Raw genomic sequence first — 23377 nt, forward strand, 5'->3', positions numbered from 1 at the left:
GAATTCTGTCATATTATGATCACAGCCTTCTGAGAGTTCCTTTCTCTTAAGCTTTATAATTGAATTTGGTTCATTACACAGCACCCAATTCAGGATTGTCTTTCCCATGGTGAGGTCAACCACAAGATTGTCACAATAGGTTGCTGGGAACAGACCCAATTGTGAGACACAGACACTGAAGTACAAGGAACAGGACTTCACTGGAGAAGGGAAGTGACAGGATACAGGCAAGGACATGACATGGCTTCAGGAAAGAATGTGGCTGGGGTCTAGAGGCCTGAGCTTGGAGACAAGACAAGAGAAGGCTCAGATTCCAAGCCCGAGACTGGACAAGGACCCAGAACCTGGGTCTTGCTTCGGGCTCGGACCCCAGAACCAGGCAAGGATATGACATGGCTTGATGCTCAGGGTCTTGGCACCCGAGCTTGGCTTGGGATCCTCGAGGCTGGGGGTCTTGGCACCCGAGCTTGGCTTGGGATCCTCGAGGCTGGGGGTCTTGGCACCCGAGCTTGGCTTGGGATCCTCGAGGCTCGGGGTCTTGGCACCCGAGCTTGGCTTGGGATCCTCGAGGCTCGGGGTCTTGGCACCCGAGCTTGGCTTGGGATCCTCGAGGCTCGGGGTCTTGGCACCCGAGCTTGGCTTGGGATCCTCGAGGCTCGGGGTCTTGGCACCCGAGCTTGGCTTGGGATCCTCGAGGCTCGGGGGGTCTTGGCACCCGAGCTTGGCTTGGGATCCTCGAGGCTCGGGGTCTTGGCACCCGAGCTTGGCTTGGGATCCTCGAGGCTCGGGGTCTTGGCACCCGAGCTTGGCTTGGGATCCTCGAGGCTCGGGGTCTTGGCACCCGAGCTTGGCTTGGGATCCTCGAGGCTCGGGGTCTTGGCACCCGAGCTTGGCTTGGGATCCTCGAGGCTCGGGGTCTTGGCACCCGAGCTTGGCTTGGGATCCTCGAGGCTCGGGGTCTTGGCACCCGAGCTTGGCTTGGGATCCTCGAGGCTCGGGATTTTTGTCTTGAAACGCAGAGACTGATAACTCAGAGACTGCAGCTGAGAAACAGACTGGGAACTGAACATCAACATAGAGCCAGGACTTATCCTTCAACAAGCCAGGACTCAACTTCAACTTCATCTCCACACCAAGGTGGAACACATCTCTCCATCAGGTAACAGCAGAACAGCCAGACTTACCCAAGAGGCAATTACAAGACAAGGCAGTTCCCCCCACAGGGTAACTGCAAAGTGGCTTGGATTACCCCACAGAGGCAAGGACAAGAAGAGACAAACACCAAAGAACAACAGACAGTTCCATCTCTGCTCCACAGAAGCTCCAAGTCTCAGTTCACCCAGCAACCTCAGCTGGCTACAGCAACATCCAGATCCCTACATAGCTTGGAGTAGCAGGCAGCCACTCAGCTGGCCCAGGAAACAGCCAAATCCATACCACAAAGAACACTCCAACAAGTGGTTACAAGGTTCCATGAAGCAGTGGTCCTCCAACCAGGCCTAGAGATCACAAATGGTTTCACTAGCCTTCCATCAGCAGATTACTCCAAGAGGGACTGACAAGACAAACCAGCAGCCCACACTGAATCCCAAGGCTACTTATATTGCAAGCCCAAAGATGGGAATCAGGTGAATATGATTAACTTAAACGAGGGACAGCTGTAAGACCTGGAGTCCTGAGTCCACGGACCGGACCGTGAACCGGAATGCAGACTTCACGGACCGGACCATGACAAAGATGCTCTGAAAAGCCATCTTGTAGTCATTCTATAAATTCCCTCTCTTGGGGGCTAGCACCAATTTATTTTCCCAATTTATCTGCTTATTGAAATCCGCCATTACTATTGTAACATTGCTCTTTTTTACATGCCTTTTCTATATCCCATTGTAATTTGTATCCCGCATCCTGGTTACTGTTTGGAAATCTGTGTATGAGTCCCAACAGGGTCTTTTGAGCCTTGCTATTTCTTAACTCTACCCACAAAGTCTTTCTCAGGATTTGATCTCATTTTTTACCAACAGAACCACCCCACTCTCTCTGCCTACCTGCCTGTCCCATGTGTATCCTTGAATGTAAAGCTGCCAACTATGATCTCTCTTCAGCCACAACTCAGTGATGCCCACAACAGTGTGCATTCAAATATAACATATTCAGTCCTGTATTCATTACCCTTTTTGATTTTGCCCACATGTTATGCTTCAACTCATCCCACTGTCTGCAATTTTGCCCTATCACCTGCCTGTCCTGCCTCACAGTCTCACTACACATTGCATCTACTTGTATATCAACTGACCCATCCTCAGTCCTATCACTCCGGATCCCAACCCTTACCAAATTAGTTTAAACCCTCCCCAACAGCTTATTTTGACTCAGCAGCAAATTAGGGTAAATAAATCCCCAGGGCCTGACAAGGTGTTTCCCCCAGACCCTGTGGGAGGCTAGTGCAAAAGCTGCTGGGCCCCTAGCAGAGATATTTAAATCATTGTTAGCAACAGGAGAGGTAGCGGAGGATTGGATGATAGCCAATGTTGTTCCACTGTTTAAGAAAGGCTGTTAAAATAAACCAGGAAATTATAGATGAGCTTGCTATCAGTAAGTGTAAAGGTATTCTAAGGGACTGGATATATGAGTATTTGGATAGATTTGCTAGGTATGCCTGCAGATTTGCTGAGTATGTCTGGCGGAAAAAGAATTTCAGGGTTGTACGTGGTGACATATATATACTCTGATAGTAACATTTGCATTGAACTTTGGACTTTGAACATGGACTGATTAGGGGAATCAGCATGGCTTCATGTTTGGCAGGTCATGTCTAACCAATCTGATAGAGCTGATGAAGGCAGTGGTGTCTACATCAGCTTTAGCAAGGCATTTGGCAAGGTCCCCCTTGGGTGGTTGGTCAAAAAGGTTCAGTTGCTCGACATTCAAGATGAGGTAGTAAATTGGATTACACATTGGCTTTGTGAGAGAAGCCAAAGAGTGGTAGAAGATGACTGCGAGAGATTTAGAGGAAATTGGATTAGATGTTGATTTTGTGGGAGAAGCCAGAGAGTGGTATTAGATGGTAGCCCTTCTGACTGGAGGCCTGTGACTATTGGAGTGCCGCAGGGATCAGTGCTGGGTCCATTGTTTGTCATCTATATCAATGATCTGGTTGATAATGTGGTTAACTGGATCAACAAATTTGCAGAGTAAAGTAGAACAAAAGGATCTGGAAATACAGGTCCATAATTCATTGAAAATGATGTCACAGGCACATAGTTAGGGTCGTAAAGAAAGCTTTTGGTACATTGGTCATAAGTTAAGGTATTGAGCACAGGAGATGGGATATTATGTTGAAGTTGTCTAAGACATTGGTGAGGCCTAATTTGGAGTATTGTGTGCAGTTGTGGTCACCTACTACAGGACAGATATCAATAAGGAAGAAAGAGTACAGAGAAAACTTATGTCTTATACAATTTCAACATAACATCCCAAATCCTGTATCAGAATATTGATTTATGACCCTATCTACCTGTGACGCCACTTTCAAGGAATTATGGATCTATATTCTGAGATTCCCTCTGTTCTACCACACTCCTCAGTGTCCTACTGCTCACCAAGTAAGACCTACCCTGGTTTGTCCTCCCAAAGTGCAACATCTCACAACTGTCTGCATTAAATTCCACCTGCCACTTTTCAGCTCAGTTTTCCAGCTGGTCCAGATCCCACTGCAAGCCATGATAGTCTTCCTCACTGTCCACACCTAATCTTGGTGTCATCCACAAATTTGCTGATCTAGTTTACAACATTATCATCCAGATCATTGATACAGATGACAAACAACAATGGATGCAGCACCAACAAGTGAAAATCTGCAGCTGCTGGAAATCCGAGCAACACACACAAAATGCTGGAGGAACTCAGCAGGCCCGGCAGCACCTATGGAAAAAAGAGTACCGTCGACATTTCGGGCTGAGACCTTTCATCTTTTTTCCATAGATGCTGCCTGGCTTGTTGAGTTCTTCCAGCATCTGGTGTGTGTCGCATGGACACAGCACCATTCTCTGTGGCACTCCACTAGGGATCACTGCTCTTCTCACTGCTATCGTCAGGAAGAAGGTACAGGAGCCTCAGGATCCACACCACCAGGTTCAGAAACAGTTACTACCCAACAAACATCAGGCTCTTGTACCAGAGGGGATAACTATACTCAACTTCACTCACCCTATGACTGAACTGTTCCCACAACCTACAACCTGTGGACTTACTTTCAAGGACTCTTCATATCATGTTCTTAATTATTGCTTGCTTGTATACTATTATTTATTATTTCCTTTTTTCTTTCTTCTGTTGTCTTGTACATGGGTTATTTGTCTGACTTTCTGGGTGTGGTCTTTCATCAACTCCATTGTCTTGTATTGATTGTGACTGCCTGCAAGAAGATGAATCTCGGGGTTGTATATGGTGACATTTGATATTAAATCCACTTTGAAATTTGAGGATCTAGAGTTTGGTGATGGGTTTGCTTGGAATTATAGTACAGTGGATTCAGTTTAATCAGGCTATCGGATAATTCAGGGCAGCTACTTCAAAAGTTCAAAGCTCAAAGCAAACTTATTATTAAAGTATGTATATGTCACCATATACAACCCTGAGATTCATTTTCTTGCAGGCATACTCAATAAGTCCAATAACCGTAAAAGAATCAATGGAAGGCAGCACCAACAGGGTAGCCAACCAGTGTGCAAAAGACAACAATCTGTGCAAATACAGAAAGAAAGAAAAATAATAAATAAATAAACAAGCAATAAATGTCAAGAACATGAGATGAAGACTCCTTGAAAGTGAGTCCATAGGTTGTGTGAACAGTTCATTGATGGGGCAAGTGAAGTTGAGTGAAGTTATCCCCTCTGGTTCATGAGCTGAGGGGTAACAACTGTTTCTGAACCTGGTGATGTGGATCCTGAGGCTCCTGTACCTTATTCCTGATGGCAGCCATGAGAAGAGAGAATGGCCTGGAAGGCGGGGGTCCCTGATGATGGATGCTGCTTTCCTGCAACAACACTCTGTGTAGATATGCTCATGACAGACTGGGCCGTAACCACTACCTCTTGTGGGATTTTCCATTCAAGGGCATTGTTGTTTCCACAGTGAGCTGTGATGTAGCCAGTCAATGTACATTCCATCACACACCTATAGAAGTTTTTCAAAGATTTAGATGTCATGCCAAATCTTTGCAAGCTCCTAAACATTTCATTTGGGACAACTCTCAAAGAACAAACTGAAATTGAGAAAATAGCCAGAATTCAATATACAACACACATAAAAGTTGCTGGTGAACGCAGCAGGCCAGGCAGCATCTCCAGGAAGAGGTCCAGTTGACGTTTCGGGCCAAGACCCTTCGTCAGGACTAACTGAAAGAAGAGCTAGTAAGAGATTTGAAAGTGGTGGGGGGCGGGCGGGATCCGAAGATTCAATGTGTTTATTTAGGACACAATGTCACTTACTTGGGGCAGGAGACTGTTTCCAAACAGTCTCACTAATCTCAGTCGTGTAGTCGTTAGACACTACACTGTGCTTACAGCGATCAGTTTTTAAATAGTCTCAGTTGCATATGTTTGTGTTCAAAAAGCAGTGATTTTTGTCACTGATAGCTGACAAAAAATAAGCAGTAGGAGAATTTGGAACCGTTTTGCTCACTGCAGTTTCAAGCATTCAGGCTTGGTAATGCCAGAAAAGGCTGGGAGTGAAAATGAAATGATTGCACTACTGCAACAAGTTAGGAATTACAGAAGTATGGACAATCATCTTGAATATTCAATGAAAGTGAAGATTTAGAGAATGCAATGGTCTAAAGTATTGAATGAAGACAATCCATTATCTGCACTAGATAGATAGATAAATAAATAAATAGATACTTTATTGATCCCAAAGGAAATTACAATGTCACAGTAGCATTACAAGTGCACACATATGCAAATATTAGAAGGGAAATAAGAAAGAATTTTAAAAAGTTATTTAAAAAAAGATGTACAAGATTTACAAGTCAAAGGTTACAAGATTATCCAGATTTCCAAGTTCACACTGATCAGTTGGCACTGCAAGAATTACCATAATATTATACAGTAATGGTGCACATTCACACTGTCCAGATAAGAAGTGATGGTAGTATTGCACAGAATTGTGCAGGGTGTCCGCAATAGTGGGGTGTAGTAAACATAGATAAACAGAGCTCTGGTAAAAGAAGATAACAACTTCCCTGGCAATAGGCTGACTCATCATAGAGCCTAATGGCCGAGGGTAAGAATTACTCTTTGGAGCGGCAGTTGTCTTAGTCTATGACTGAAAGTGCTCCTCTGTTCATCCAGGCTGGCATACAGAGGGTGAGAAACATTGTCCAGAATTACCAGAATTTTCTGGGGGTCCTTTGTTGTATCTCAGTCTCTGGTGTGTCCAGTTTGACTCCTATAACAGAGCCAGCCTCTCTAATCATTTTACTGAGCCTATTGACATCACCCCTGTTGATGCCATTACCCGAGCACACCATCACATACAAGATACTGGTGACAACAGGCTGCTGGAACGTGTGAAGAAGAGGCCTGCATACTCCAAAGGACCTCAGTCTCCTCAGGAAGTAGAGGTGGCTCTGGCCCTTCCTGTACACAGACTCACTAGGTGCTGTGCTGATTGTGTTCATTTACAGTCTTGCCTTGTCTTGTCTTGTCCATATTGCACAGTCAAAAGACCATGGCCGATAAATTCCTCCACTGATAGCTATTAGGAACTAGTACACAGATTGATAGTACTGTAGAGTTATTGGTAGTGTTCTAATTTGTTCTGTTTTGCATTTAAATGCACAAATTGATACTCAGTTAAATGGTAGCTTCTCTTTTTTTATGCCTTTTGACTATCTCCATGGAATGTCGGCTAATCGGACAGCTGTTTGATTGGGCCAAGATGTACTGGTCCCCACGTGTCCCAATTAACTGGAACCTACCGTATTGCAGTCAGTGAACAATAGTCTGCCGTTGGTGCTTTCTCTGTCCAGGTGCTCCAGGGATGAGTGCAGGGCTGGGGATGTGACATCTGCCAAAGACCCTTTTCGGCATGCAGCAATTACAGTGGGTCTAGTTTGTCTGGGAGGCTGGAGTTAATAAGCGCCATGAATAGCCTCTTGAAGCACTTCAGGATGGTGGAAAGCAGAGACATGTCATTACTTACATTACTTATTATTTCTTAGATACAGGAATGTTAGTGGTCAGTCAGAGTCTGTTTCCCGGGGTGGAAGGTCAAACATTAGAAGGCACAGGTTTAAAGTGAGAGAGGCAAAGTTTAAAGGAGATTTGTGGGCCGGTTGTTTTTCCACAGAAAGTGGTGGATCCCCGAATGTGCTGCCAGAGAGGCAAATACGACAGAGGCATCGGACAGACTCGTAAACAGGCAGGGAGTGGAGGGACACGGAACATGCGGGCAGGTGGAATTAGCTGGATCCCATTATGGAGGACACAGACGTGCTGGGCCGAAGTCTCTCCTGGGGCCATTCGGGTAATCAGCCGCTGAAAGTTGTTCCCCGTGCCTGGTTCTTGGTACTGTGTCCCCGTTTCTGGGTAGCACCCATAGGTGCTCTCCGCAGCAAACTGCAAATTCGGGATCTACCCGACAACAAGTGACGCTGAGCGCTGCCCTCGCTGATTGGCTGGAGGCAGCCGCTGTTTTTGGGGAACTATTGTCCAGTTTCAAAGCCTGGGAAACCCCCCCCCCCAACCCCTTTCCGAGACTCGGGGTGTCACCCTGCCGTACTTTTTGAGGGATTTTCTGTTCAAGGTCATTGTTGTTTCCACAGCTGGTTGTGACGCCGCCAGTCAATATACCTTCCACCACACGTATAGAAGTTTTGTCACAGTTTTCCATGTCATACCGAAACTTCGCAAACTCTTAAACATTTCATTTGGAACAACTCTTAAAGAACAGAATTAAATTGAGAAAATAACCAGAATTCATTATGTTTATTTAGAACAGAATGCCATTTAACTGGGGCACGAGACTGTTTCCGAATCTTTTCCAACTAGCCTCAGTCGTGTGCACTGCGTGGGCGTTAGGACATTACACTCCGCTTAGCACTATCAGTTTTTAAATAGCGTCAGTTGTACACAGTACCTATAAAAAGTATTCACTGACTTGGAAGTTATCATGTTTTATTGTTTTAAAACATTGAATCACAGTGGATTTAATTTGGCTTTTTGACACTGGTTAACAGAAAAAAATATTCCTTCCTGTCAAAGCGAAAATAGATCCCTACAAAGTGATCTAAATTAATTACAAATATAAAACACAAAATAATTGATTACATAAATATTCACCCCTTTCAAGTCAGTATTTTTTAGATGTACCTTTGTCAGCAATTACAGCCTTGAGTCTGTGTGGATAGGTCTCTGTCAGCTTCGCACATCTGGACACTACAATTTTTTTTCCCATTCTTCTTTACAAAACTGCTCAAACTCTGTCAGATTGCGTGGGGATCGTGAGTGACAGCCCTTTTCAAGTCCAACCACAAATGTTCAATTGGATTGAGGTCTGGACTCCGACTTGACTGCTCCAGGACATTAACTTTGTTGCTTTTAAGCCATTCCTGTGTAGCTTTGACTTTATGCTTGGGGTCATTGTCTTGCCGGAAAACAGATCTTCTCCCAAGTCACAGTTCTCTTGCAGACTGCATCAGGTTTTCCTCCAGGATTTCCCTGTATTTTGTTGCATTCATTTTACCCTCTACCTTCACAACCCTTCCAGGGCCTGCTGCAGTGAAGCATCCCCACAGCATGATACAGCCACCACCAAGTTTCACAGTAGGGATGGTGTGTTTTTGATGATGTGTGGTGTTTAGCTTACGCCAAATATACCTTTTAGTCTGATGGCCAAAAAGCTCAATTTTGGTTTTCATTGGACAATAGAACCTTCTTCCAGCTGACTTCAGAGTCTCCCACATGCCTTCTGGCAAACTCTAGCCAAGATTTCAAGTAGGTTTTTTTCAACAATGGCTTTCTCTTTGCCACTCTCCCATAAAACTGTGACTGGTGAAGTACCTAGGCAACAGTTGTCTGTGCATTCTCTTCCATCTCAGTCACTGAAGCTTGTAACTCCTCCAGGGGTGTCATAGGTCTCTTGGTGGCCTCCCTCACTAGTCCCCTTCTTGCATGGTCACTCAGTTTTTAAGGATGGCCTGCTCTGGGCAGATTTACAGCAGTGCCATATTCTTCCCATTTCTTGATGATTGCCTTAATTGTACTCCGAGGAATATTCAGTGACTTGAACATTTCCTTGTATCCATCTCCTGACTTGTGCTTTACAATAACATAGAAACATAGAAAATAGGTGCAGGAGTAGGCCATTCGGCCCTTCGAGCCTGCACTGCCATTTATTATGATCATGGCTGATCATCCAACTCAGAACCCCGCCCCAGCCTTCCCTCCATACCCCCTGACCCCCATAGCCACAAGGGCCATATCTAACTCCCTCTTAAATATAGCCAATGAACTGGCCTCAACAGTTTCCTGTGGCAGAGAATTCCACAGATTCACCACTCTCTGTGTGAAGAAGTTTTTCCTAATCTCGGTCCTAAAAGGCTTCCCCTCTATCCTCAAACTGTGGCCCCTCGTTCTGGACTTCCCCAACATCAGGAACAATTTTCCTGCATCTAGCCTGTCCAATCCCTTTAGGATCTTATACGTTTCAATCAGATCCCCCCTCAATCTTCTAAATTCCAACGAGTACAAGCCCAGTTCATCCAGTCTTTCTTCATATGAAAGTCCTGCCATCCCAGGAATCAATCTGGTGAACCTTCTTTGTACTCCCTCTATGGCAAGGATGTCTTTCCTCAGATTAGGGGACCAAAACTGCACACAATACTCCAGGTGTGGTCTCACCAAGGCCTTGTACAACTGCAGTAGTACCTCCCTGCTCCTGAACTCGAATCCTCTCGCTATAAATGCCAGCATACCATTCGCCTTTTTCACCGCCTGCTGTACCTGCATGCCCTTTTTCACAGAGCTGCTTGGAGTGTTCTTTTGTCTTCATGGTGTAGTTTTTGCCAGGATACTGACTCACCAGCAGTTGGACCTTCCGGATATATTTTTACTACAATCAATTGAAACTCCTTGACTGCACATAAGTGATCTCCATTTCGTTAATTATGTGATTTCTAAAACCAATTGGCTGCACCAGTGATGTGTCATTATATGAATACTTATGCAATCAATTATTTTGTGTTTTGTACTTGTAATTAACTTAGATCACTTTGTAGAAACCTGTTTTCATCTTGACACAAAAGAATCTCTTTCTGTTGTTCATTGTCAAAAAAATTCAAAATTAAATCCTTGTGATTCAATCTTGTAAAACAATAAAACATAAAAACTTCCAGGGAGGGGGGAATGGATACTTCTTATAGGCGCTGTATGTTTAAATAGCAGTGATTTTTGTCACTGACAGATGGCAAGAAATAAGCAGTAGGAGAATTCAGAACTGTTTTGCTCACTGCAGTTTCAAACATTCAGAATGGAGGTGCCAGAAAAGGCCAAGGATGCAAATTAAAAGAAATTAAGAATTACAAAAGTATGGACAATCATATTGAAAGTTCAATAAAAATGAAGATTTAGAGAATGCAATGGTCTAAAGCATTGAATGAACACACTCCATTATCTGCACTAGATAGATAGATAAGACACTTTATTGATCACAAAGGAAATTACAATGTCATAGTTGCATTACAAGTGCGCATATACAAATATTAGAAGAGAAGTAGCAAAGAATAAAAAAGTTATTTTGAGAATAAAGTGTACAAGATTTACAAGTGAAAGATTACAAGATTATCCAGATTTCCAAGTTCACACTGATCAGCTGGTAGTTCAAGAATTACCATTATATTATACAGTAATGGGTGCACATTCACACCGTCCAGATAGGAAGTGATGGTAGTATTCCACAGGGTGTTTGCAATAGCAGGATGTGGTAAACAGAACTTAAACAGAGGTTAATAACAGTCTTGCAGGAGGAGTCTTTCTTCACTTCCCCAGCTACAGGTTGACTCATTATAGATCCTCATGGTCGAGGGTAAGAATGACCTCATGTAGCAGCACAGTTGTCTTTGCCTGTTACTGAAAGTGCTCCTCTGTTCAGCCAAGGTGGCATGCAGAGGGTGAGAAACATTGTCCAGCATTGTCAGGATTTTCCATAGGGTCCTTTGTTCTACCACAGCCTCCAGAGTGTCCAGTTTGACTCCTATAACAGAGCCAGCCTGTCTAATCTGTTTATTCAGCCTGTTGGCCTCACCCGTGTTGATGCCATTAACCCAGCACACAATGGCATACAAGATTGTATTGGTGACAACAGGCTGCTGGAACATTTGAAGGAGAGGCCTTCATACTCCGAAGGACCTCTGTCTCCTCAGGAAGTAGAGGAAGCTCTGGCCCTTCTTGTACACAGACTCACTTGGTGCTGTACTAATTTTGTTCATTTACAGCAATAGAACATAGAACATGGAAATCTACAGCACATTACGGGCTCTTTGGCCCACAATGTTGTGCTGACCATGTAACCTACTCTAGAGACTGCCTAGAATTTCCCTACCACATAGCCCTCTAGTTTTCTAAACTCCATATATCTATCTAAGAGGCTCTTAAAAGACCCTATTGTATCCGCTTCCACCACTGCCACCGGCAGAACATTCCACGCACTCACCACTCTCTGAGTGAAAAACTCACCCCTGATATCCCTTCTGTACCTACTTCCTAGTACCTTAAAACTATACCCCCTCATGTTAGCTATTTCAGCCCTGGGGAAAAAGCCTCTGGCTATCCACCCGTTCAATGCCTCTCATCATCTTACACACCTCTGTCAGGTCACCTCTCATCCTCCATCGCTCCAAGGAGAAAAGGACAGGTACACTTAACCTATTCTCATAAGGTACACCCTCCAATCCAGGCAACATCCTTGTAAATCTCCTCTGCACCCTTTCTATAGTTTCCACATCCTCCGTGTAGTGAGGTGACCAGAACTGAGCACAGTACTCCAAGTGGGGTCTAACTAAGGTCTTATATAGATGTAACATTACCTCATGGCTCTTGAACTCAGTCCTGCGGTTGATGAAGGCCAACACACCGTACGCCTTCTCAACAACACTGTCAACCTGTGCAGCAGCTTTGAGTGTCCTATTGACATGGACCTCAAGATCTCTCAGATCCTCCACACTGCCAGGAGTCTTACCATTTATATTATATTCTGTCTTCAAATTGGACCTACCAAAATAAACCACTTCACACTTATCTGGGTTGAAGTCCAGCTGTCACCTCTCAGCCCAGTTCTGCATCCTATCATCTCGCTGTAACCTCTGACAGCCCTCCACACTATCCACAACACCTCCAACCTTTGTGTCATCAGTAAACTTACTAACCCACCCTTCTACTTCCTCATCCAGGTCATTTATAAAAATCACAAAGAAGAGGGGATCCAGAGCAGATTCCTGCAGAACACCACTGGTTACTGACCTCCAAGCAGAATACGAACCAATATGAGCCAAAAGACCATGGCCGATAAATTCCTTCATTGATAACTATTAGGCACTAGTACACAAATTGATAGTACTGTAGAGTTATTGGTAGTGTCCTAATTTGTTCTGTTTTGCATTTAAATTCACAAATTGATACTCAGTTAAATGGTAGCTTGTCTTTTTTTTATACCTTTTAACTATCTCCATGAAATGTCGGCTAATTGGGACAGCTGTTTAATTGGGCCAAGGTGTACTGGTCCCCACGTGTCCCAATTAACTGGAACCTACCGTATAGCAGTCAGTGAACAATAGTCTGACGTTGGTGCTTTCTCTGTCCAGGTGCTCCAGGGATGAGTGCCGGGCTGGGGATGTGACATCTGCCAAAGACCCTTTTCGGCATGCAGCAATTGCAGTGGGTCGAGTTTCTCTGGGAGGCTGGAGTTAATGAACGCTTTGACATGGCTCTTGAAGCACTTCAAGATAGTGAATGTCAAAGGCACTAGCTGTAGACTTTATTACATTACTTGTTATTTCTCAGCTACAGGGATGTTAGTGGTCTTCTTAAAACAGTCCGGGGGCCTCAGATTGAAGTAGGGAGAGGTTAGAAATATCTGCAAATGTGCAGGTAAGGGGGTGGAGAGGTGAAGGAAATGAAGAAGTAAGGAGGTGGCGAGTGGAGCGACAGAGAGGTGAGGGAAGGAGAGGGGTCAGACAGTCAGAGTCTGTTTCCCGGGGTGAAAGGTCAAACACTAGAGGGCACAGGTTTAAAGTGCGAGAGACAAAGTTTAAAGGAGATATGTGGGCCGGTTGTTTTTCCACAGAAAGTGATGGGTCCCCGAATGTGCTGCCAGCGAGGCAAATAGGACAGAGGCATCGGACAGACTCGTGAACAGGCAGGGAGTGGAGGGATACGGAACGTGCAGGCAGGTGGAATTAGATGGATCCCATTATGGAGGACACAGACATGCTGGGCCGAAGTCTCTCCAGGGGTCAATCGGGTAATCGGCCGCTGATAATTGTACCCCGTGCCCGGTCCCTGGCGCCACCTACAGGTGCTCCCCGTTTTGCGTGGCACCTGCAGGTGCTCTCCGCAGCAAAGTGCAGATTCGGGATCTACCCGACAACAAGTGACGCTGGGCGCTGCCCTCGCTGATTGGCTGGAAGCAGCCGCAGTTTTGGGGGACTCTTGTCCAGTTTCAAAGCCTGGGAACCCCTCAACCCCTTTCCGAGACTCGGGGTGTCATCCTGCCGTCCTGCTGTGGATCGGGATCAGGGTGGGGGTGTGTGGGGCGGTGCTCTGTACCCTCCTGTCCCGTTCCGGCTGTACTTTCTGTTTCACTTCTGTGCCGGACACTGCCCCAGACGGCGGACGGGAGAGAGTAGACGGCCCACGGGAGAGAGTAGACGGCCCACAGCGAGATGCAGACGACATCGGGACTCATCGGCGGTTCTACCGTGCCAGTTACCACCGGGGTAGGTGTTAGTGAGCCCCGGTGCCGCGCGGAGATCGGCGATACTGGGCGGGACCCGGTGGAGTGGGGCTGTGCTGGGGACCCGGGGGTGTATGTGAGACCTAGAGGGGTTGAAACCACGGGGGAAGCGATGTTGGGGAAGCTACCAGTGGCAGGGTCCGGCACCGAGCCGGCGGGGCGAGGTCTGCCTCCTGCTCTCGGGAGGAAAACGGGCGGTGGAAGTTCCCTGCTGTTGAGGGAAGGATTCCCATATACTGGCGGCGGTGACCTGCGGCACTGGTGCCGTCCCCCAGCGCCGGGGTCCCGATTCCATCCCGAGTTCGGACGCTGTCCGTCTGAAGTTTGCGCGCTCTCCCGGTGATGCGTGGATCTCACCCGGAGCTCCGGTTTCCTCCCACGTCCCGAAGACGTGCGGAATCAGTCGCTGAAAATTGCCCCGTGTTGGGGTGAGGGGTGACATCTCGGGACTTGATGGGAGGAGAAGAAAGAAAAATCGGATTTGGAAGGCCGAGTGGCCTGCCCCAGGCGGTGTGGCGGGAATGCAGTCTGCTCACATCTAGACCCAACATCTTACCCGGTTCGCTCCCCACGATCCCTAGCTCACATCAGCTCGATTCCCCCAAGTCTACCCGAATGGCGCATTTACCCCCACATCTCGGTGAGACCACAGTGTGGACAGGTCACTCTGTAGTAAGTCCAGGGTCTGAGTGAGACCACAGTGTGGACAGGTTACTCTGTAGTAAGTGTCCAGGGTCTGAGTGAGACCACAGTGAGGACAGGTCACTCTGTAGTAAGTGTCCAGGGTCTGGGTGAGACGACAGTGAGGACAGGTCACTCTGTAGTAAGTCCAGGGTCTGAGTGAGACCACAGTGTGGACAGGTCACTCTGTAGTAAGTGTCCAGGGTCTGAGTGAGACCACAGTGTGGACAGGTCACTCTGTAGTAAGTGTCCAGGGTCTGGGTGAGACCACAGTGAGGACAGGTCACTCTGTAGTAAGTCCAGGGTCTGTGTGAGACCACAGTGTGGACAGGTCACTCTGTAGTAAGTCCAGGGTCTGTGTGAGACCACAGTGTGGACAGGTCACTCTGTAGTAAGTCCAGGGTCTGAGTGAGACCACAGTGTGGACAGGTCATTCTGTAGTAAGTAGGGTCTCTGTGAGACCACAGTGTGGACAGTTTGTGATGGTTATCTGGGACTGATGTCCTAGACACCGGGGTGGTGCAGTGAAGATTCACCACATGGGTTCACTGAATGGCTTTGTTTTTTGTGGAGATACTGGGTCCTGATATTGGGAGAAGGAATGGTGACCTAAATGAAAACTTCCAAAATTCCAGTGTGGACAGGTATACCTGGGAGTAAGTTCCCCTCTCCCCAGTTAGAGGAGTCTGGGTTGTCTCAGAATGAGCCAAACATAACACTGAGTTAAATCGTAAACACAAACGATTCTGCAGATGCTGGAAATCCAGAGCAACATCCACAAAAACTGGAAGAACTCAGCAGGTCAGACAGCATGTGGGCATGTGAATAAATTGTTGACATTTCAGGCTGAGACCTTTCATCAGGACTGAATGAAGGGTTTCAGCCCGAAACGTCGACTGTTTTTCCCTCCTCATAGATGCTGCCTGACCTGCTGAGTTCCTCTGGCATTTTATGTGTGTTATATTCCTCACCTCTCCCTCCACATCCTTCAACACCCTCCTCCCCATCCCAGCTCACACTCTCTGTTGTTCCTCACCTCTGCTTCCCTCCACCTGCCCCTCCCCTCACCCACCTCCGCTTCCCTCCCACCCTCATCTCACCCTCACCCTCTCCCTGCCTTCCCCCTCACCTTTCCACATGCATTCCTCCCACACCTCTCCTTCCCCTCTTTGCTTTCACCTCCTCCTCCCAAACTTTCCTGCCCCATCCCTCACTTCTCCCCACTCCTCACCACACCTTCCCCATCCTTTACCATCACTTACATTTCTCACCCCCAACCAATTTCTCCAATCTTCACCATCACCTTTGCCTCTTCTCTATCCCCCTCCTCATCCCCATTCCCATGTCCCCTTTTTCCCTTCCACTTCTCCCTCTCCCCTAAACCATACCCTCCACTATTCCCTCTCAAACTCCTCTGTCTCTCCCTACACCCTCCCCATTCACCATCGACTCCCTCCACCCCTCAGCTCACTCACTGCCACCCATCAGCTCTCCCCCAACCTTCATCTCTCCCCTACTCCAATACTCTCCCCGATCCCTTGGCTCTACCTCATCCCTCACCTCTCTTTCCTCACCCCACCTCTCCCCCACTCCTCCCTATCCACTCCGCCACTCCGTAATCTCCCCCCTGGCCTCACCTACCCTACACCTCTCCCTCAATCCCTCACTCTCGTCTCTCCCTCCCTTGCCCCTCCCTCTCCATCTCTTCCCCCATCACCTCTCCCTGACCCATCGGCTCTCCCTCTCCCTTGTGCACCCTTCCCCCTCACCTCTCCCTTCTGCCCCATTGTCTCTCCTTCCCCTCACCTCTGTCTCACCTCCCGACCCTTCTTCCACCCCCTCACCCCTGCCTCTCCCCACCTCTGGGTGAGGGGTCCTGGCTTGTGCACTGAGGGTGTGGTGGTGTGGGTTCTTGGGGACTGCACTCAGAGGAGCAGGTGAGGGGCTTTGGGGTGAGGGGTTATGAGGCTCCAGTCATCACCCTGTGGCAATGGGTCCGGGGAGGTCTAGACACTGGGGTCGATGAGAAGCTTGGGGTAGTGTGGGTGTGGGAATTGGGTTGGCATGGGGGTGGAGTGTGGTGTTCGATCACAGTGAGGGAGGGGGATGGGGTGTGTGATCAGGGACAGTTTACTAATTGGAGATCTAGGTGACAGTCTGTTGTGGAGTGACCATTGGGTGTGGGGTAGGGGCAGGGTGTTCGGGTGATGGGATGGGGCTTGGGTCCAGTCTGTAATTAATATCTAACACCAGTCCCCCCAGACCTTTACCCCTCCCCCACCCTAGTCCACACATCTCCCCGGTCGGGTGGGGGGGGGGTCACCCCTGGAGGAGTGAGCAGTGGGATCAGCCTGTGCCCATCTCCGAGCCCTGGGCACAGGGTTTGGACCACTGGGAATACCAGCCCCACTTCATGCCCAGTGTCCCATGTCATGGATCCTCCCCCCATGTGAAACAACCACCTCCCCTTGCCTCACAGGCCTGTTCCCCCTCCCTCAACCAACAACTCCCTTGTTAACCACCCCCCACACCCCTCCCGGTCTGAGGAGGACGTGTCATCTGAAATCCCACACCCCCCAGTACAAGAAGAAGGGATTACCCTGGGATGGGGGTGGGGAGCTGGGCTGTGGGCAGGGAGCTCTGTGTAGGTGGGGGTCTGGGTGGCAAGGGAGGGAGGGAGGTGAGGGTTTGTGGTGAAGGTGGAGGGGATGGGCAGGCCGGTGGTGGGAGGTGGGCCATGGATGGAGAGATGAGCGTGTGTGTCTGATGTGTGTGTGTGTCTCTCTCTCTGCTGTAGACCACGATAATGGCGGTGGAGTTCAGTGGAGGAATTGTGATCGCCTCGGACTCCCGGGTCTCGGCGGGGTAGGTTGGTCCTGACCGTCAACCTGTGACCACACCGTCTCGTGTCTGACACCGTGCAACAGGCACTGCCCCCTCCCCGCATGACACCGTGCCCTCACTGTCGGGCTGGTCACTCGCTCAGGAACTTGGACACCACAGCACTGATCGCCCCCAGGGTGTGGTAATCACCCACATTGTCTGGTCTGGAGACTTCCCTCCCCCCCCATACTGGGGTGGGGTGTGCAGTTGCTGCCCTGATTTTGGAGCTACATCCCAGTGTGTTGTTCCACGGTTGCACCGCTGACACCAGCTCCTAATGACGAGGTTGGACAGCACAGAAACAGGCCTTTCGGCCCACCGTGTTGCTGCTAACCATTGCTCCCGATTGTAGCAGTCCGGTTTTCCAGCAGGTGGCCCCCAGCTCTCTCTGCCTTGGCGGTCTGAGTGCTGATCCGGATATGGCGAATCCTGCCTCTCCCCAGATTTTACAATTCTGGGCCGGCTGGGTGGGATCTGAACCCCTGTCCCCGAGTGGCTGCTGAACCAGTAACTCCTGTGTGACGTGGGGAACAGCAAGACCCCAGGGACACCGGCGAGATGAACGGGCAATCACCCCTGCCAGATGCTGGAGGAGCCCCCAAGGGGGTGGGGGGTGTCCGAGCCTGAGTCCTGAGTCAGTAGCCCTCTGTGTGCCACTGCCTGGGGCCCGCCCTCGGACGCTGACCTGGGGCCCACACCTGCTGACTTGGAGGGGTCCCCACCAGCAGCAACAAGCACCGATCAGAGCTGCAGCTCTGAGCGAGTGCAGGGACAGGGGTCCTTGGCCAACTCAAGGAGAGGGTGTGTGTCAGTGAGGGGGGGGGAGGAGGTGAGGTGGGTCAACAGGGTATAGTACAGAGTGTGAGGAGAGGGTCCCGGGCAGTGTATTGCTGAAGGGATAGTGTATGCAGGGTGGGGTGTGGGAGTGGGAGGGGTCGGTTGGATGGGGTGTCGGAGTAGGAGGGGGTCAGTAGGATGGGGTGAGGGAGTGGGAGGGGTCAGTAGGATGGGGTGTGGGAGTGGGAGGGGTCAGTTGGATGGGGTGAGGGAGTGGGAGGGGTCAGTATGATGGGGTGTGGGAGTGGGAGGAGTCAGTATGATGGGGTGAGGGAGTGGGAGGGGTCAGTACGATGGGGTGTCGGAGTGGGGGGGCGGTCAGCTGGATGGGGTGAGGGAGTGACCGGGTTCCGGCAGTGAGGGGGTCAGCACGATGAAGTGTGGGGTCCCAGGCGTGTAGTAGAGAGGCGGTCAGCAGGGTGAGATGCGGAAGTGGGAGTGTGTCGGGGAGGGGATGGTTCGGCAGGGTGGGGTTTGGGAATGGGAGTGTATCAGGGAGGGGTTTATGCCACAGGGTGGGGTTTGGGATTGAGACTGTGTCACTGATAGTGTTCCCCTGCCCCCAGGGAGGCGGTGGTTAATCGTGTGATGGACAAGTTGTCGCCCTTGTACGAGCGTATCTGCTGCGCTCTGTCCGGCTCTGCGGCCGACGCCCAGGCCATCGCCGACATCACTTCCTACCAGCTGGAGCTGCACAGGTACCTGGTCCAACCGCCTAGAACGTAGGGGAGGGGGGATGGCTGGGTCGGGGAAGTCCATGTGGAGAGAGTGCTGTCCAAGCAGGGACAGCAGGCTGGGAGGGAGGTTTTCTGTCTGGGGTTGGAGGCACAGGGATGGCCCAGACTGGGATGGGGATATGTCTGATATGCGATGGAGGGTGGGTGCTTTGACTATGGTGGGGGTCACTGCCCTGCCTGTTGACATGAGTTGTCCATCTCCTGTGTATCTCCTGTTCACAGCCCACACTGTGCTCACCACGTACAGTGGGAACCACTCCACCAGCCCGTTCATGCTCCCAGAGCTTCCCTTTGATCTCTCCCCACTCCACTGCCCAGTACCCTCTACCCTGCATTTCCCAGCCCCTCACAAGCCCTGCACCATCTTCTGTGTTTTGTTCCTCTTGGCCCACCAACCACTAACACCCTGTCCCAAACTGGCAGGTCTCGATCCAAGCTCCCTCAGTCAACACACTGGTGTGCCTGAGCACCTTCTCATACTGAAGGACCTCTTCCCCCATCTCTGGGTCTGGGTGTACCACAGGGTCCCAGCTCCATCGATATCTCTGGGGGGTTTTCCATCTCCTGCCCTAACCACGCACTGCGCCCCTGTCCATCGATGATCACACTGACACTGCCTCCTGCTCTTGAACAGTATTGTCACCATCTGTCCATCCCGGTCGCACACTCACACCTCCCTCCACCTCTGATCCTTCCCCTCCCCACCTCCGACATGGTAGTGTAGTGATTAGCACGATAGCTTACAGCCCCAGCAACCAGGGTTCAATTCCTGCCCCCGCCTGTTAGGACTTTTCCCTGAGACCACGTGGGTTTCCAGACGTACCAGTTGCTGGGTTAATTGGTCATTGTAAATGGTCTGTGATTAGGCTGGGATTTAATTGCAGGGTAGTGGGGTTGGTGGGCAGTGTGGCTCGAAGGACTGGAAGGGTCTATTCTGCTCCTATGTCATATTGTCTTATTGGGGGTGGGTGGTATTGGGGCTGTGGGAAGGGTCTGGTTGGTGGCTGGCATGGACCAGGTGGGCCGAAGGGCCTGTTTCCCATCTGACTGATGAGATTGCCCTCCCTACCCCAGTCTGGAGCTGCAGGAGGAGCCCCGGGTCCGAGCCGCTGCGTCCATGGTCAGGAACATCTGCTACAAGTACAAGGAAGAACTGCTGGCACACCTCATCGTGGCAGGGTGGGACCGCAGTCACCAGGGCCAGGTAATCCCAGCCACTGGGTGTAGTCCGTCCCCCATACCCTGCCTGGGGTCCATCCCCAGGACCTCCTGCCTGGGTAAACATGGTTTATCCCCATGTAACCCCACCCACGTAAATGCACTCTGACATCGGTACCCTCCCACGTAAATGCATTCTGTTCCCAGCTACACCCACCTGTGTAAACCAGTCTGTCGTGGGGTAACGCAAACCCTGTTAATGCCATCATCCCTGGCTAAGCCTGCCTGTGTAAACGCGAGCTGTCTGTGGATATCCCCACCCATGTAATGGTCTGTCCATTCCTTGGTACCTCGCTCATGAAAGTGCAGAATTCCACACGGTCTGTCTCTGGGTGTAGCCTTGTTCTGTGTATCCCCAATCCCTCCTGCTGATGCCTCCCCCCCCCCATCCTGTTGTGGGTATGCAGTTTTCGGTGTCTCCTTCCCCGGGGCCGTGAGACGTAATTGATCGTGTTGGTGCTGGTCTCCAGGTGCTGGAGTTGCAGGGAGCAGTGCCGTGTCACCTTGGTTTGAGGGGAGGGGGGTCTGTGCCGGTCTGGTGTGCTGATCCTGTGTTCTGGCCCCCAGGTGTACGTCACACTGGGCGGGATGCTGGTCAGGCAGCCCTGCGCAATCGGGGGCTCTGGGAGCACCTACATCTATGGATATGTGGACGCCAATTACAGAGCTGGCATGAGCAGGGACGAGTGCAAACAGTTCGTAACTAATGGTGAGTGATGGTGGGTGTACATTGGTGTGGTGGGTGTCTCCCATCCACTCCCCCATTCTCTCCTCCTCCCTCCCCCATTCCCTCCTCCTCCTTCCCCCATTCCCTCCTCCTCCCTCCCCCATTCCCTCCTCCTCCTTCCCCCATTCCCTCCTCCTCCCTCCCCCATTCCCTCCTCCTCCCTCCCCCATTCTCTCCCTCTCTCCTTTCCTCTTTCTCTCCCTTTTTCTGTGCTGGAGCCTGTGCCTGGATTGGAGTGGGTGTGAATGTTGTGGGCTGTATGTTGGTGGGTGTCAAGGTCTGACCTCACTGGTGATTGTACTTTCTCCCTCCCTCTCTCTCATACTATGTCCACACTATGCCGGATAATTTTGAAAACGAAGCTTTTTCTCTCCCTTTTGACTCTCTGTCCACACTAAAACGGCATTTTCATCCCCTGAAAACAGAGATTTTCAGAAACGGTCTCCAGAGTGAATAAATCTGAAAAGGCCTAATATCCGTTGCAGTGTGTACGGGGTAACCAGAGCTTTTTAAAACCGCTGTCATGACGTGCCGGGACAGATGGCGGCAGCCCGGCATTTCATTGTTTTCTCCTTCTTTATTATTATTATTATTACTTTATTGTTGCCAAACAATTGATACTAGAGCCTACAATCATCACAGCGATATTTGATTCTGCGCTTCGCGAACCTAACAATTTCAGAACAGACGGCAACGAGACTGAAGCCAGAAGAGTTAGAAATGTACTCACGAAATACTTTGACCCATAGCTTACTGAATAAATAAATATACTCACTTTGCCCTGTTTTCTGACCTTGCTTGTATGAAGGTGGTTTACCTATTTATGCAAGTACTTCTCTGACTATAGTAACAGCCTAATGTAACATTGTATGGAAATACAAGATAACACTGATGCAGACATTCTATACATTTAACAAGGTGCTTTATTAATGCAACAGAGTTAGTCAGTTTTTCAATGTTCGTCGTCGCTGGGTCATACTGTCCGTGAACTCCCCGTCGGTTGCCTCCATACGCTCCAGTATTTGTTTTTTTTTTAGTTTTAAGTCCTCCTGCGCGAGAGCCAAGAGCAATTCCTTTAAAGTTTTTCTACTCTGTAACTGGACAAACGCGCACTCAGTATACCGTTTCCTCTTCGTTTGTTTTCTGTGTGTCCTGCGCATGCCCAGTAGAGGAGATTCGCCCAAATATCCGTATTAGTGTGGACAGAGATATTTTGAAAAATGCTTAGTGTGTACGCCAGTCATTTTTACTCGAAACCGGCGTTTTCAAAATTATCTGGCGTAGTGTGGATGTAGCCTCACACTACTCCCCCACTCTCCATCGTCTGACCTCATTAATGGTGGTCTTTATTCCTCTCCCTCCCCCTGGGGTGTTGGTAGGCGTGTGTACTGCCCAGAGATCTCACTAACAGTAGTTTCTCTCTCTCTCTCTCTCTCTCTCTCTCATACAGCCATTGCTTTGGCCATTAGCCGGGATGGCTCCAGTGGGGGGGTGATCTTCCTCACCACCATTACGGAGAAGGGCACCGAACACCAGGTCATACTGCCCAACGAGATGCCTCGCTTCTACGACGAGTGACGCCCTGTGGTCGCCTGACGCCTGACCTGTAGGCCCCGTGTTCCAGAGCTTTGTTACCGGAAACCTGTGGCTGTTTGGGGCAGAGACGTGGCTGGGAAACGACGGGTGGAGCAGGTCTCAGTGGGTGGGGGGAGGTCACGGTTATAACCCACACCCACCCTCAGTAACACGGTCCCTGCTCACACACGCTGGGGAAACCACGCTGACCCAGTGCCAGCCCGTGCCACCCCGTGACAGCTCCCAGAGCCGCTGCAGAGCCTGGACTGGAAACCCGAGGTACAGGGTACGGACAGTGCCAGGCTGTATGCTACTTTAATCAATAATAAACGATTCCTCAGTGCTGAACCTGTACCAGCCTGAACCTTGGGGAAGACGATCAGAACTGGGAGGTTGGACCACCCAGCAGTTTCAGTTTTTATTCAATCTGTGCAGATTGAGTCAGAGAAAGGAACACCAACACAGAACAGTAGAGCATGGGAACTGGCCCTTCGGCCCATCATCTTGTGCCTGACCAATTAGTCCAATGACTGAAACGCTTGAGCATATAGACATTAAGAAAGAGGATGTGCTGGAGCTTTTGAAGAGCATTAAATTAGATAAGTCACCGGGACCGAATGAGATATACCCCAGGGTACTGTGGGAAGGGAGGGAGAAGATTGATGAGCCTCTTGCAATGGTCTTTGCATCATGAATAGGGACAGGAGAC

The 23377-nt window shown here is 49.5% G+C and overlaps 1 protein-coding gene across 1 annotated transcript; it reads left to right on the forward strand.

The window, feature by feature from the left end:
• Positions 1-13690: 13690 nt before the first annotated feature.
• LOC134346733 (proteasome subunit beta type-9-like) lies at positions 13691-23020 on the forward strand. Its single transcript, XM_063048307.1, has 6 exons — positions 13691-13993; positions 17489-17556; positions 18978-19109; positions 20223-20352; positions 20934-21075; positions 22544-23020. Exons 1-6 carry the CDS (start codon positions 13940-13942, stop codon positions 22669-22671), a joined length of 654 nt encoding a protein of 217 aa, XP_062904377.1. The 5' UTR covers positions 13691-13939; the 3' UTR covers positions 22672-23020.
• The last annotated feature ends 357 nt before the right edge of the window (positions 23021-23377 follow it).

The sequence above is a fragment of the Mobula hypostoma genome, chromosome 5, assembly GCF_963921235.1.
Source record: "Mobula hypostoma chromosome 5, sMobHyp1.1, whole genome shotgun sequence".
NCBI lineage: Eukaryota > Metazoa > Chordata > Chondrichthyes > Myliobatiformes > Myliobatidae > Mobula > Mobula hypostoma.

Coding starts and splice junctions, on each gene's coding strand:
- LOC134346733 (XM_063048307.1), top strand. CDS start 13,940: ATGCAGACGACATCGGGACTCATCGGCGGTTCTACCGTGCCAGTTACC. Junction 17,557..18,977: donor GACTCCCGGGTCTCGGCGGG/GTAGGTTGGTCC, acceptor CCCTGCCCCCAG/GGAGGCGGTGGTTAATCGTG. Junction 19,110..20,222: donor TACCAGCTGGAGCTGCACAG/GTACCTGGTCCA, acceptor TCCCTACCCCAG/TCTGGAGCTGCAGGAGGAGC.